Below are 14,400 nucleotides of genomic sequence, written 5' to 3' on the forward strand. Positions count from 1 at the left end.
GTGATGTAGACATGTGGGGGCGTGTTTAAACGAGGCGTTTTAGGAGGGTGTGGACCAGTCTAAACTTTTATAAAGAATATCTATTTGGGTTTGAGACTTTAGTCTTTGCAACTTTAGGGATCTAATCTATTCACGAACAGCTTGTAACACTCCAAAGAGAAAAAAAACTTGAAATCGCATCATATGACCCCTTTAAATTATTTAAATACATCCTTTATTTAAATTATTTAAATAAATTATTCCATCCATCCATTAAAATCTTGAAACTGTGTGTACTGTACAGGGTCACAGGGTTGCTGGAGCCTATTCCAGTGTCTCAGGCCAAAAGTATAGAAACACCCTGGAGGAATGACCAGTCCATCACCAAATCTCAAATACGATACTATTAAATAATTTTATTTCAGACAGATAGGGAAACTCAAAAACAAACATGGCGCCCATGCTCTGGCTGTGTATTCATTATTATTCAAGCGATCACAAGTCCTAATGGTCTAAGACATTAGCCAGTACACAAACTCCGACACGAGCCCTCTGTCTTATCAAACCTGTGTTGTTAAATGCTCATTTCTGAATTTCCTCTATGCGAGCTGCAGATTTTACAATATTAGTTAATAAACTTTCCCAGCCTACATCATGAAGGCAGGTCTAAAGGCACAGCCCACCATACCAAATGACTGTCTTACAGAGAGGGAGAGAGAGAGAGAGAGAGAGAGAGAAAACTAGGGCACTATTATCTGGCCTCTTTTTCCAAGCAGAAGCAGAGATTTGTGGACAGTGAGCTGGGGTGAAGAGATAGCGTTGTTGCCGTGTGACTTTTGCATTTCCCTTAGTGCCTGAGAAGTAAACTAAACCAAAGCGTTAATTTAAGGGCAGAGACACTTCCAAACTACGGCACAAACTTATCTTCAGAGGCCACCATGCTGGAGGACAAGAAGACCAAGGTGAAGATCACCTTCCTGGTTATCCTGGTGGGCATCTCGTCCATGTTGGCGGCGGTGGTGACGGACCACTGGGCAGTGCTGAGTCCCAGGGTGGAGCGGCTCAACACCACCTGCGAAGCGGCACACTTCGGACTCTGGAGGCTGTGTAAAAAGAGTATCTTCATTGTGGAGGAAGACCCCCAGGGCAAAGGCTGTGGGCCTATCAGCCTGCCAGGAGGTAAGGAAGTTCACGTCGAAGTTATTTCTCATGACCATCATTAGCACATGTCCAACCATTTCATCCGATGCAGCCCAAAGGCATTGATCTGTCTTCTGTGTTAAGTTTTTAGAAGAGCACCTCATTCATCTTAAGTTTTGTACATGGAAATTGGGGAGCAGAAGAAGCCAAGTCAGGCATTCTATCATATTCTCACACAGTGCAAGAAAGTTCAAGGTGAAAAGTTTTGTTATCTGGAGCACTGCAGTTTCTCCTTTCAACATTAATTGCCAATTTGAGTGGGAGTCTGTTCCTGGGAGTTTGCGAGGGTCTATTTTATTTGCGCTGTTTTTGAATTGCTTAGGGAGGTCACTGACCAGAGTGCTAATGAATCGAACGGGCATTGATTTGCTGTTTCTGACGTCATTGGGTTGTTTAAGGCTGTAATAGATAGGTTAAGGTGATTTACAAGCAGATCAGTGGATATGGATTAATGGAAAGGCAGATGAGTTAAATCTACCTGTGGGAGACAGGAAATAACTCGACTGTTCTTTACGCTGCTCTAGGGACGGATCGGCCTGATTTCATTCCTGCACCCAAGCTCATGAGGTCAAACAGATTGAAGAGAAGAAGAAAAGAGTGTGAAAAAGTAAATGCAATTCACTCATAATTCCTTCTGTTGCTGACAATTAACCATCAACTGCATTATGCAAACATACTTACTTTAACGTTTAATGCTTGAGAATTACAGATGGCAGGTTATAGATCAAATGTCACACAAAAAGATCATAGTATTTAGTGGATGAATGGAACAGAGGGCTCAGAAACCACACAAAAACAACTAGAGTAAAAAAAGTCATTGGATCCAGGCTGTGATCCAGGGCACAGTAAGACCAGCTTCCTCTTTTCACATCTCAGGAAGAACTATGGGGATAAACAGAGCGATCCGTCCCTCCATGTGTTCCTGTGAATGTCTGGGGAGGATCTCCTCCTTAAGCAAGGCCCCAGGATTTAACATCAACTATAGATGTTGAAGGCAAAATGACAACAGCCTACACAGTTGCAATTGGGTTAAACCCTATTTCTCCAACTCAGTTACTAATTTTAGACTAGTTGACAACTGGCTATGACAGTGCACTATATTTCATCATCCAGGATGTAGCTTCAGCCTCAGATGCCATTGGACCATTTATGGACTGAAGACCATTCATCTGAGGCGTATTTACACAAAATGACAAGAGCTTTCCTAAAGCAGCAAGCTCCTATCTGATTGGCTCTATGCAATTTCTGGGAATCAAAATGTTACAGAATAGTGCACAGGTTTTTGCCAGTCCACCAGGAAACAAGGCTGCTACAATCACGTGTATCCGTTTGTGTCCCGCAGTAGTATTAACCACTCCCCTCCAAGTTACGCCTACTACTACACTTTACACCCCCTACAACGAAACAGCCAATTAGGGAATCGCTGATGTCGTTATACATCTCTTCTTCTGCTTCACTTTCCTTGCTTTTTAAGCTTCAATATCACCTCTTCAATATCACCTCCCAGCGATGAGGTATACAGATTGTATTACATAGCTCACCAGATATCGTAAGTCATTCCGTTTCTAAAAAGTATTTCAATTAGAAAACGCGATAGTACATTTTAATTTTATGTAAGGGGTAGGGTTAGGGTAAGGTTTAGGGTTGGGGGTAGGTTTTTAGCTATGATTACCATAGGTCCGTATCAAACATTTCATTTATAAAACATAATTTACTTGAAAAGATTGTTTTAGTCAATAACATTGTTTTTCTGCAGGAGGCATAACTTATAGTAGTAGACGTAACTTGGAGGGGCGTGGTTTGTAGTACTGCGGGACCCTTCTCGCTACAATGAGAACTTCTGAAGAGGAGGAGTCAAAAGTTTGAAGTCACTTACCTAGTTGCTTTGATCTTTGAAAAGTCAAGAGTTTTAAGACTTAGTAGCAAGTACATGAGATTTCCTTAAGAATACCTATGCATTGCACTATACTCTCAGGGATATCTGAAATTTAGCCATCCATAAACCTCATGTAAAAACAGCGATGGGCCAAAAGTGAGTGGTTCTTGACTGGAATAAGCTGCAGAGTGTACTAGACTTTATGCCGATAGTCAAAATTCAGATTAGCAATAACACAATTAGGACTAGCCATTATTCCCTCAGATCTAAGATATAATTTTAGAGGGCAGATTATTGGTCAAAGTCAACTAAATCTGTGCTTTGTCAAACATTTCCTGTATGATAATGCACAGTACCAGTATTGTTTACCAATGTGCAGCATGAGTTTTCTCCAAACGAACCCCGCAGCTCTCACTTTAGACCATGAGGAGATAAGCAGTACAATGAGGTGGAGGATTCCAGTCTTGGCAGAGACCTACTGATATTCCTGCCCCAGTGGGATAATTTGTGCTGGCAAGGGTTAGAAAGCACCTAACCCTGAGGCTCCACGGACACCTTGCAGAGCACAGCCATTCAAAGCGACGTCCTATGAGACAAGGTGTGGCCCAGTTCACACTAGTACTGCAAACACCACTGTCTGGGAAGTGGTTAGATTTGGATAGCCTCTTGAATTGCACAAGCCATAAGCCAAAACATGAGCATTTAAGCAGTTATATTCCTGCTTGCTCGATGATTCTTGGCTTCACTCCCAGACCTGCTTCTCACAGAGGGAAAAGAAGAGCTATGAGTGTTGGCGAGACTCATCAATTTCTTCGAGGGATTCTAGGATTTCACACTCATTCAACACTCGGGTCTGTTAAAGTGTCTCTCGATCTTCCCAGTGGAGTTAATTACGTTAAAATAGTCATTTTAAGTGACTTGAAACAACTTGAAAATGGAACCTGAATTCTGATACAGTATTGTAGTATATAACTGTTTAAAGAAATAGTTCACACCAAAAATGAAAATTTTGTCATCATTTACTCACCGACCCCTGTTGTTCAATACCTGTATGACTTTCTTTCTTCTGTGCAAGATAAAAGAAGATATTTTGAAGAATGTTGGTCGTATCAAGACATGTCATGGCAGGACAGCAGATGGCATTCTCTCTTGTTCTTGTTACCAAAAGCATTGTACCAAGATTTTCAATTTTCAATAACAACTTAAACTTTCCTCACAGAAAGTTATTGTATGGCTTCAAAAGACTTACAGCGCACAAATCATATGGACTACCAGTAGGGGCCGTTCACACAGAACCATAGACTTTAAAAAAAGATGGACGACGCCTCTCCACTTCCTTCGACTATAGAAAAGTGAAGCCAAAACATCCCAGTATGGCCGCTGTCATCTTGCGAAAATGACGTCATTTGGAGCCAGAGTCTGTGCAGTAGTGATTCATTTGGAGGCCAAGTCTGGGCAGTAGTGATCGTGAGGTGGAGCCACAGTATCAAAGTCCCGGCCAAACTCCCACAGACCCAATCGCAAGCTCACAATCATGACGCCACACCCCATTTTATAGCATCAAATAACCAACTAAAAGCAAACTTATTAGAAAAAACGAACACTTCAACATACATGATGGAAACCATGTTTGGAAAAAAAATATTTGAAGTGTAATTTGATTATTTAGTTTGTCTCACGTCCCATTAGATTACATTGAGAGGGTGGGGTTTATGACCTATATTTATGACCATTGCGCTCACGTATTGCGTCTTTTGCGGTGTCTTGCCACTCATCAATGCCAGTTCCAAAACAATGGACCAATCAGAAGACCCCAGAGGCGGGGCAAGCTTTGCGAGCTTTTGTTTACAGAGCAAGTTGGCATTGCAACTGTATCATTTGACGGCAACATGGTGGAGGAGGCATTCTGCACTGCGCTTTTTTTTTTTAAACTTCTCCTGAGCGCTGCGTCAACGCATTTTTTAGACGCAAAGATGCATTCTGTGTGAACGGCCCCTTACAGTACTTTAATGGTGCTCTTTTGTCATTTGTGGAGCTTGATGGTCCCTAATCACTATATGTGTTCGTTGTGCGAAAAAGAACTGTGAGAAGATCGAGTGTGAATCTTTTTTGTGCTCCACTGAAGAAAGTAATTTGTTTTGAACAACATGAGGGTAATGATGAGGCTAATGACAGAACTGTTATTTTTAGATGAACTATTCCTTTAGTACCTTTGTGTTGCAGGGGCTTTAACTCAGTTGACAGCCAAACTTCTGCAAAGGCACAGAGGCCCCGGAGGAAGCCACTTCTCTTGTGCGACCCAGATATAAGCACCCTTAGCGGGTCAGCTGCTTTAAATTTGTCCTCCTCCTCTCACATTGACCCAGAATCTAACGGTCACTCTGCAAGTGGACAAAAGAGGACACCTCTGTTTTCTTGAGCTACTGCTCCATATTTACCAAAATTAAATCAGCATAGCCACCTCACGCCGCTCGAAAACCTCACGCTAAAGGCAACTTGCATGGGCCACAAAAGAGAGGGAGCTTTAATCAAGATGTAAAAAACTAATATGACAGCCACTGCAACCCAGCAATCGACCTCCTCCCTGAAATAAGTGCTTCCATTAACAAACCTGCGAGGTCAATGATACGCCCCAAATCGCTATTTTCGGCTCCTCATTTTGTGCGGTGGTGCCGCTAAACTGAAAAGACTCACACTGTTCTTTTTGAGCTTTAGGAACAATCATGCTGAAAAACAGATCTGCCTACATGCAGAGCAAGGCGCATGGCACAGGTCTCGCATTCGATACGTGCCAGGAGAGAAAATTAGAGATTTGTCAAGAGTGGCCCTTTTATCTGGGACTGATTCGTGATCGCTCTGTCCTTGTATGTCTCTGTCAAACGGATGAAGGACGCTGACAGGCCCACTGAAGCAAAACAGGTGAAGAGGACATGAAAAGACATCCAGTGGCTTGTAAAACACGGAGTCATGTCAATGAATCGCCACATAACACACTCAACAACTCTTTATTGCCGCAAAGGCCTCGAAACACAATTAAATCAAGTCGCACATCGTGTATTGAAATCCTAACGCAGGGCTATTTATGCCCAGACAACTGAACAGGACCCAACACGTGTATTAGCCCACACATGGCACCAACCATTACGGCCAAAGGCTCTCAGAGGCCAATCGTGAGATGAACTCATCCACAACAACTTGTGCTAAGGGCCTGTGATGGGAATAGTGAAATAAGCTGAGTAAATCACGGTCTAAAGCAGCGCAACGATGCATCCCAAACCCTCGCCACTGTCAGTCTGCCTTTACTAATAAAGCTAAGACCAGCCTGTTGCTAGGTAATCTATACATAGGCCTCCCTCAACCCCCCACTTGTGCTGGAGATTCTTGGTCCAGCGTTAAAAAACAGCTCCTCTGTCAGTCTTTCTCCCGGCACAGGGGACGCTGAGGTTGCTTTATGAGTTTAATCTAAAGAAGAGGTTCCTACGTATGAACTCTTATACAATGTGACTTTTCAAATTGCCCTGGGAGGTATGAGACAGAGGACCTGTAACTTGATGAACACATGGGCGAGAAGCTCATTTCTGTTAATTAGCCAAAGGTGGTGGTGGGTATTAGGCAATTGTGCAATGCAAAGTGTTATTTAGTTAAGTGAGGGAGGACTAAACAATGGTAGGAAACAGAGCTTGTTACATCTCATCAGCTGTCCAAAAACCCATACATAAATGTGCACACTTACAGGATCCTGTCATGAATACCAGCAAGAAGGCTTGAGCAAAGTAATCACACGCCCTCCGCACATAATTCAGAATTCATGATCCATTCGATGGAGACACACACGAATGCCTAGCTTGTTTTCGAGCACCCGGCTATGGTCTCTGGAGAAAATGTCAAGCGGGATCATTGGTAGTTTGGCTGCATCGTAACGACAGGCTACGGCAGCACCTGCAGCCCTCAGCTACAATCACTGTTTTCATCTTGTTTTGCAGTCAAGAACTGCTCCTACTTCAAACACTTCACATCAGGGGAAGAGGCTGAAGTTTTTGAAGTAAAGACTCAGAAAGGTAAGATTTTCCCCCTTTGAAATCACGAGAGGGTAGTGCACCGGTTTACACTTAAAACCAAGCAGGGATGAGAAGAAGTGGATTAGGAAATCAAATTAAATTTGCTCTGTAACCCATCCTCAGTGCTGGGTCGATTACTTGCAAATTGTAGTTTGTTACTGACAAAAATTGTAGTTAGTAATGTAATCCATTACATTACACATTTTAGGTAATATAATAGGACTACTTTTAGATTACTTTTGACCTTAACTAAACCGTTCGGTAATCTTGTACCATTCTGATATAAAAATACAAAGAAAATATATTCCATTCATTGTTATTAACAACACGAAGTGCATTACACATTACATTATGTCAAGGTTTCTCAAACTGGGGTTCGTGAAAGAACTGCAAGGCGTTCATGAATTTAACGAAAAGCTAACAATTAATGAAATCATAAAAATGTCAAATTAAAATAAATCATTTTAAAATAACAAAAATCAAAACACTTACTAAAAAATATTCCATTTATTTACAGCACCTGCATGTCATGTGACCATTAACCAGAACTCGAAAGACTTTCGAAACAAACCTCAAAGACCGATTATATATATATATATATATATATAGGCTATTTTAGCAAGGAAAATTTACAAGATGAAAAAGAAGTATTGTTTTAGAAGAACAATTTATTGCTATTGTGTGAATAATGTGTAATCATGTAATCAATAAAAAAGTAACTGTAGTCTAATTACGAGTATTTCAAAATGTAATATAATCTAATTACAAGTACTTGCTATTTGGAATCTGGTTACGTAATCCAGATTACATGTAATCAGTTACTACCCAGGACTGTCCATCTTGCATCGTTTACACAACACTCACGAATGATCCTGCTTTCCCAAGCAATCTTACTTCAAATTTTTGGCGGATAAATGATAAATGTCAAACAAACAGGCTACTCTAGCAAACCTCACCCTAGAAACCTCATAGCAACATGCTAAAAACTACACTGAACAACTTAGCAATGCATAACAACACACTAGCATTGTGTGCAATGAGTTTTGCATATGCAAGCACTGCTCCCGAGATATAATGATACAACATATTTGTTATTATTCGTGAAAGCTATGCTATATAAGTACCTTGTTCTTAAGATTGGAGCTTTGTCGCGCTCAGTTATGACGCAATGTCCACCAATCACAGCCAGTGCAATCTGGCAACCAAATATGGCCAGTGGCATTACATTTTCTGCCTACTTGAGCAGAGCGCATCTTAGCTATTTCACGCGCTAGCTCGGTCATTGAGTTAAAGAGGAATAAAGCCTTTTATCTGAGTTTGATAAAGTGCTGAATGCAGCGAGACGTGAAGCACGCACTTCCCGAGCCACATCCTAAAATGTCAATACTCATTCACAATATTGATCTGTCTGTATTACTAATTAATGACACATTAAAGGCAACATTAGTCTAGAGGTCAGACTGATTAGCCAGATCATCTGAATTAGCAGGGTAGATGAAGTCGTCCTTCAATGATCTGGTTGTGAATGCAAGCTGCCTGCAGAGTTGAATGGTGAATGCAAGTTCTTTTGGTAAGCAGCAGTTGCATTCAAAATCATTGATATTGATAATAAGAAAGAATAAAATTGGATAAATAAATATAAACCTATCAAGAACATAGAGTAATAGAAAGCTTATGTTGAAACTGATTAATTTAGCTTCTTGCTTGGGTTCTTATTAGGAATCCAACAGTCTTAACAATGAAAGAAAGAAATTATTTCTATTTTAATTACATAGCATGCATCACAACACGCCCAACGTTACAAACGATCAAATTAGATGTTCTTTCGTTTTGTTTTCAGTTAACACGCTAGCAGATTAGCCTGCATAGCACAGAGCACAGCACGCATTTACTACATATGATTATATGAAATACTTGTACAGCAGGTTTACACCTGTATGCATAGTTGAAGACAACTATGCATACATAAAAGAACAATTTAATAGTATAAGATCTCATAAGACCTGGTCTAGCTTTGATCCACACTCAGACTCACTGTGATTTTCTTCTGTCAGAGTACAACATCTCAGCCGCTGCCATAGCCATCTTCAGTTTGGCCTTCATGACCCTGGGTAGTCTCTGCCTCCTGGGGGCTTTTGGGAAGGGCAGAGACTACCTGCTGAGACCAGCTGGCATGTTTTTTGCTTTTGCTGGTAAGCACTATGTTAAACTGTAGTTTGAGTAATTTATCTGGTACCGTTGTACAGTTATGGTACCATACTTCTCTCATGTACACTGAATATTCATAGTTCAAACAATACCGTGGTATGGAGCCTACTACCATGGTATGTCAAAGAAACCATGTTATTAGCATTTATATTAGTTTTTGTTGTTGTTGTTGATACCCTTGTGTAAAAGAAATACACTTTAGCATACTTTTATAAAGAGTATTTATGAACTTATTATGTAATGTTTTCTGACACGATGTGTTATAGTTTAAATTTATTTTAAAAAAAATGCATTTAGCAGAACTTTAGAGTTTTTCTTGACCCACTTAAGTAGGAGTTTAAGTACATCTTTGTAATTTCATAATTATTTATATTGCCTTTGATAAATACTGTGTACTGTCGAATGTACTGTCAATCATTTATGATAAAATATACTTCAATGACATTTCTATTGAAACTTGTATATCATGTAATTAAATATATTACACTACAGTTCAAATTATAATGAAATACTTTACATGCACTGTAAAAAAAAAAAACTTGTAAAAAAAACGGTAAATGACTGGCAGCTACGGCTGCCAAACAAAAACCGTAAAATTAAAGTAAAATATCTTAACTGAAATAAAGTGCAAAAACAATTTTACAGAAATTTTCATTAAAGGTTTTACAGAAAAAAAATGTTTACAGATTTCTCCTTGTTTCAATTATATTTTACTTTAATTTTACGGTTTTTGTTTGGCAGCCGTAGCTGCCAGTCATTTACCGTTTTTTTTTTACAGGACTTTTTTTACAGTGTGTTTTAGTATGTTAGTTAGTCAAAATAAGTGTGTCTTTAAATCACAACAAAACATTATTAAAACATGACTGACTATAAAACTTTTAATTTGACATTATAAAGTGCATTTTTAAAAGTGTTTAATAAGTGTGTTGAGAAAGAGTCATGAAACTGTCTCTCAGTTCACTTAACTGTCCTTTATTTCATCAGTAGGGTCTGCAAGTACAGTTCTTTCAAGATTGGTCATTATATGAGGACCTTATACTTCCTGTTTCACATCTGTCTTGTGAAATTCAATTCTTTCTAACCTAAAAATTACACAATTGCCTGCCACACAGACATGCCACATCCCTAACAAACACACACTTGAGCAGTGCACCAACCTGACGCTCTGTGTCTGTCAAGACACAGCAAACAAAAACAGACCATCTGTGCGTATTTGATCCAGCACCTGCACCCTTTACGTAAACACGGCGCTCAGAAATAAGCAGTGTCTGTTTGACTTCAGCCGAGCATTTATAGGAAGCACCAGCAGCCACTTCCTGTTGAGAGAAATGCTTAGCGTGCCTATTAATAACCGGAGCACAGCTTTTTTGTTTGGACTAGAGGGAGAGGTGCCCGGCTAAAACACCCACAGCTAATAGAGAGTGTTTAGCATCTATTCATTCCGCCGGGCCGGGACTCGGTCTGCTTAAGAGCTCAGCCACTCTCACTCTCAACATGAGCGCCAATAAAAGAAGAGGCCTTATATTTCAGGCCTCTGCTAGCTGGATGCATGTTATGTAAGGGATCATTTTCAGTCTTGATGCAAAGCAAAAGGGTCTTGTATCGAGGCTGAAAGGGTTTGTTTTGCCAGAATGACTGTAGATTATGACACTTATTACATGGCTATTTGTCAAATAAATAAATAAATATGGAAAATCAAGTATTCCAGAGTGCTGTCTAATAATATGTATGGGTTGAACATTTTGTGCTGAATGTTTTATATGCTCAACTGCAGTTTGTCTACTGTGTACACATCAGATTGACTAAAAATAGTGTATATCAAGGGACCATCTACAGTATAGTAACTACAACCAGAGCTGTAGTAACAGAAAACATCATGCAAGATTCTGCGTTTATTAGACCATTTACATAACAGATGTGCTTTTATGATATACAGCTTCTTAAATGTTTTTCTGCAACAACTAAACAACAAAAATGAAAGCAACTGGAAAGTAAATTGAAAAGTAGTATTAATAAAAACCAATTTGAAAATGCAAACTATAATGATGCCAGTTAGAGATTTCTAAACCTGTAACCAGATAACCTTAGAATATGGAATATACTGTAAAATAAATAAATAAATAAATCGTAAAAAAAATGGTCAAATGACTGGCAGCTACAGCTGCAAAACAAAAACCGTAAAATTACAGTAAAATATCTTAACTGAAATAAAGTGCAAAAACAATTTTACAGAAATTTTCATTAAAGGTTTTACAGAAAAAAAATGTTTACAGATTTCTCCTTGTTTCAATTATATTTTACTTTAATTTTACGGTTTTTGTTTGGCAGCCGTAGCTGCCAGTCATTTACCGTTTTTTTTTTACAGGACTTTTTTTACAGTGTGTGTTTTAGTATGTTAGTTAGTCAAAATAAGTGTGTCTTTAAATCACAACAAAACATTATTAAAACATGACTGACTATAAAACTTTTAATTTGACATTATTATAAAGTGCATTTTTAAAAGTGTTTAATAAGTGTGTTGAGAAAGAGTCATGAAACTGTCTCTCAGTTCACTTAACTGTCCTTTATTTCATCAGTAGGGTCTGCAAGTACAGTTCTTTCAAGATGTGAAGTGTAGTACAAGTGCACATTCAACACAATTAAGCACACTTCTTTTTAACAAGGGTGATTTCATGACACTATCACGATTACAACTTACATTCAAGCAGTAGCAACTAGTCAAGTGTCCTGCAGGTCAAAAGCAGCTCTGAGCATGTATACGTACTCAAGGACTTGCAGGACGGTGTAATTTACTGCTAGTGAATCAATAGCCTAGAAACCCCAGACACTAACCACAAAAACCAGTGTCTTTATTCTCCATTTAACCTCTGTGACCTTCCTCACCCTCACAGGTCTGTGCATCGTCATATCTGTGGAGATCATGAGGCAGTCGGTCAAACGCATGATTGACAGCGACGAGACCATATGGATCGAGTACTACTATTCGTGGTCCTTCGCGTGCGCCTGCGCCGCCTTCACCCTCCTCTTCCTCAGCGGCATCAGCCTCCTCATCATCTCCATGCCACACATGCCCAGAAACCCCTGGGAGACCTGCATGGACGCCGAACCAGAACCCATAGACTAGAGTACCCTGTTGAAAAAAACCAGCATATGCTGGTTAGGTATGTTTTGATGCTGGGATGCTGGTTTAAGCTGGTCCTTTGCTGGTTTTAGCTGGTCCTTTGCTGGTTTATGCTGGTCATGTGCTGGCAAAGGACCAGCATAAACCAGCAAAAGGACCAGCTTAAACCAGCATCCCAGCGTCAAAACATACTTAACCAGCATATGCTGTTTTTTTCAACAGGGTAGCCTCGACCACAGAGTAAGAGCGCAACGCAGCTGACACAGGAGTCATACTAGCAGAGTGAATGATAATGATGCATTGCATTTATAGATGATGATAGTGATGCATTGATATTTTTAACTAAGCACTGACAGAGAGACGGATAGATTATCCAAAAAGTTTGTTTATTTTATAGATTCTTTGAAACTGTGTCCAGGAGAAGAATGTAAGTCAAACAGGTTTGAAAAGATTTGATGGTGAGTGAACGATAACAGAATTTACATTTTTGGGTAAACTATCCCATTACCCTGTCGAAAAAACCAGCATATGCTGGTTAGGTATGTTTTGACGCTGGGATGCTGGTTTAAGCTGGTCCTTTGCTGGTTTAAGCTGGTCCTTTGCTGGTTTATGCTGGGACTTTGCTGGTTTAAGCTGGTAATAAACCAGCAAAAGGACCAGCATAAACCAGCACATGACCAGCATAAACCAGCAAAAGAACCAGCATAAACCAGCAAAAGGACCAGCATAAACCAGCAAAGGACCAGCTTAAACCAGCATCCCAGCGTCAAAACATACCTAACCAGCATATGCTGGTTTTTTCAACAGGGAAAGTCTATATGAAATATCGAACATGCATTTTGTATGTTTTATGGTATATGAAAACATTTTTGTGTGCATTCATGCTTATATGCAATAGATGACAGCTTAGAATGTATATTTAGGGACTTGTTTATAGTACGTAAAGTTTACAATCTGTTATTTCTGAAACCGTGCCATTGAAGGTGACGATGGATGACCATAAAAGCATAAGCAACGATGGCTATTTGTTGTACAAGCAGTTTCAGCAAACACAGATTGCACTTTAAAGTGAGGTGAATCTAATAACATTACTAGCACAGGCTTATACTTCCCAGGTAATTTAAGCGGTTATATTCTTTACGCACGTCACACTGGGACTTCCTGCTTTGGAGCGAGTGAATCTCAAAGAACTGCCTCGAGACAGACTGTTAAAACCCCACAAACATTTTCTGTGCTGATGTAGCTGGGGCAGGACATATTGAAGGTCTTGTCCTTTTTTATTTTTTATAGCCACTAGCCTTTAGTTTAAGACACCTCCGGACCATGAGTTACTGCTTCCTGTTGCTGGTTTGAGGCATAATTTAGAGGGAAGGACATTCTGGTTCTCATTTGACTGTACGTTTGGCCCATTTTCCAGGAAGAAAAGGATTTAAAATGTGTGTATAAAATGAGTATACTCGCATAGAAATAGTTTAAACTAATAGACATGGACTGAAATCCACAAAACATTCATGCATATATTCATATTCAATGAGCTTATTCTGTTATTCACACGTCTTTGTTATTCTGCATTGTACTCCATTATATTGGACACAGTGAGCCAGAGTTTGAAATGTGCACTGCCACCTTACAAATGGGACATTTAAGATGTCGAATGGTTATAGATTACGTGCGTTTTGAACATAGTCCAAGGGCTTTTGAATCAGTGGCCAAATAATGAACAAAATTCTGATTTAAGAATAATGAATGCTCATTTTCTGTATATTTGCTCATTTACTAATTCTAATGTAGTTCCACGGTACAATGATATCAGTTTGCTTTATTGCTAACAGCTTCATTAAAATGACCAGTTTTTGTTTTTGGTTGCTTCTTGCATTTTTCCAGCACTAATAACCATTTCCTGAGAATAAGTAAATGCATTATAGCGGTCATAATAGTTAATTTTTATATCCCGATCA

The 14,400-nt window shown here is 39.5% G+C and overlaps 1 protein-coding gene across 1 annotated transcript; it reads left to right on the forward strand.

Moving 5' to 3' along the window:
• The first annotated feature begins 773 nt into the window (after positions 1 to 773).
• LOC107713948 (voltage-dependent calcium channel gamma-1 subunit-like) lies at positions 774 to 12,470 on the forward strand. The gene is made up of 4 exons (XM_016519609.1): positions 774 to 1,158; positions 7,039 to 7,113; positions 9,168 to 9,305; positions 12,213 to 12,470. The coding sequence occupies exons 1-4, from the start codon at positions 918 to 920 to the stop codon at positions 12,443 to 12,445; spliced, it is 687 nt and encodes a 228-aa protein (XP_016375095.1). The 5' UTR covers positions 774 to 917; the 3' UTR covers positions 12,446 to 12,470.
• Positions 12,471 to 14,400: the final 1,930 nt, after the last annotated feature.

The sequence above is a fragment of the Sinocyclocheilus rhinocerous genome, unplaced genomic scaffold (genome assembly GCF_001515625.1).
Source record: "Sinocyclocheilus rhinocerous isolate Xijiao unplaced genomic scaffold, SAMN03320098_v1.1 scaffold1140, whole genome shotgun sequence".
In the NCBI taxonomy this organism is placed as follows: domain Eukaryota; kingdom Metazoa; phylum Chordata; class Actinopteri; order Cypriniformes; family Cyprinidae; genus Sinocyclocheilus; species Sinocyclocheilus rhinocerous.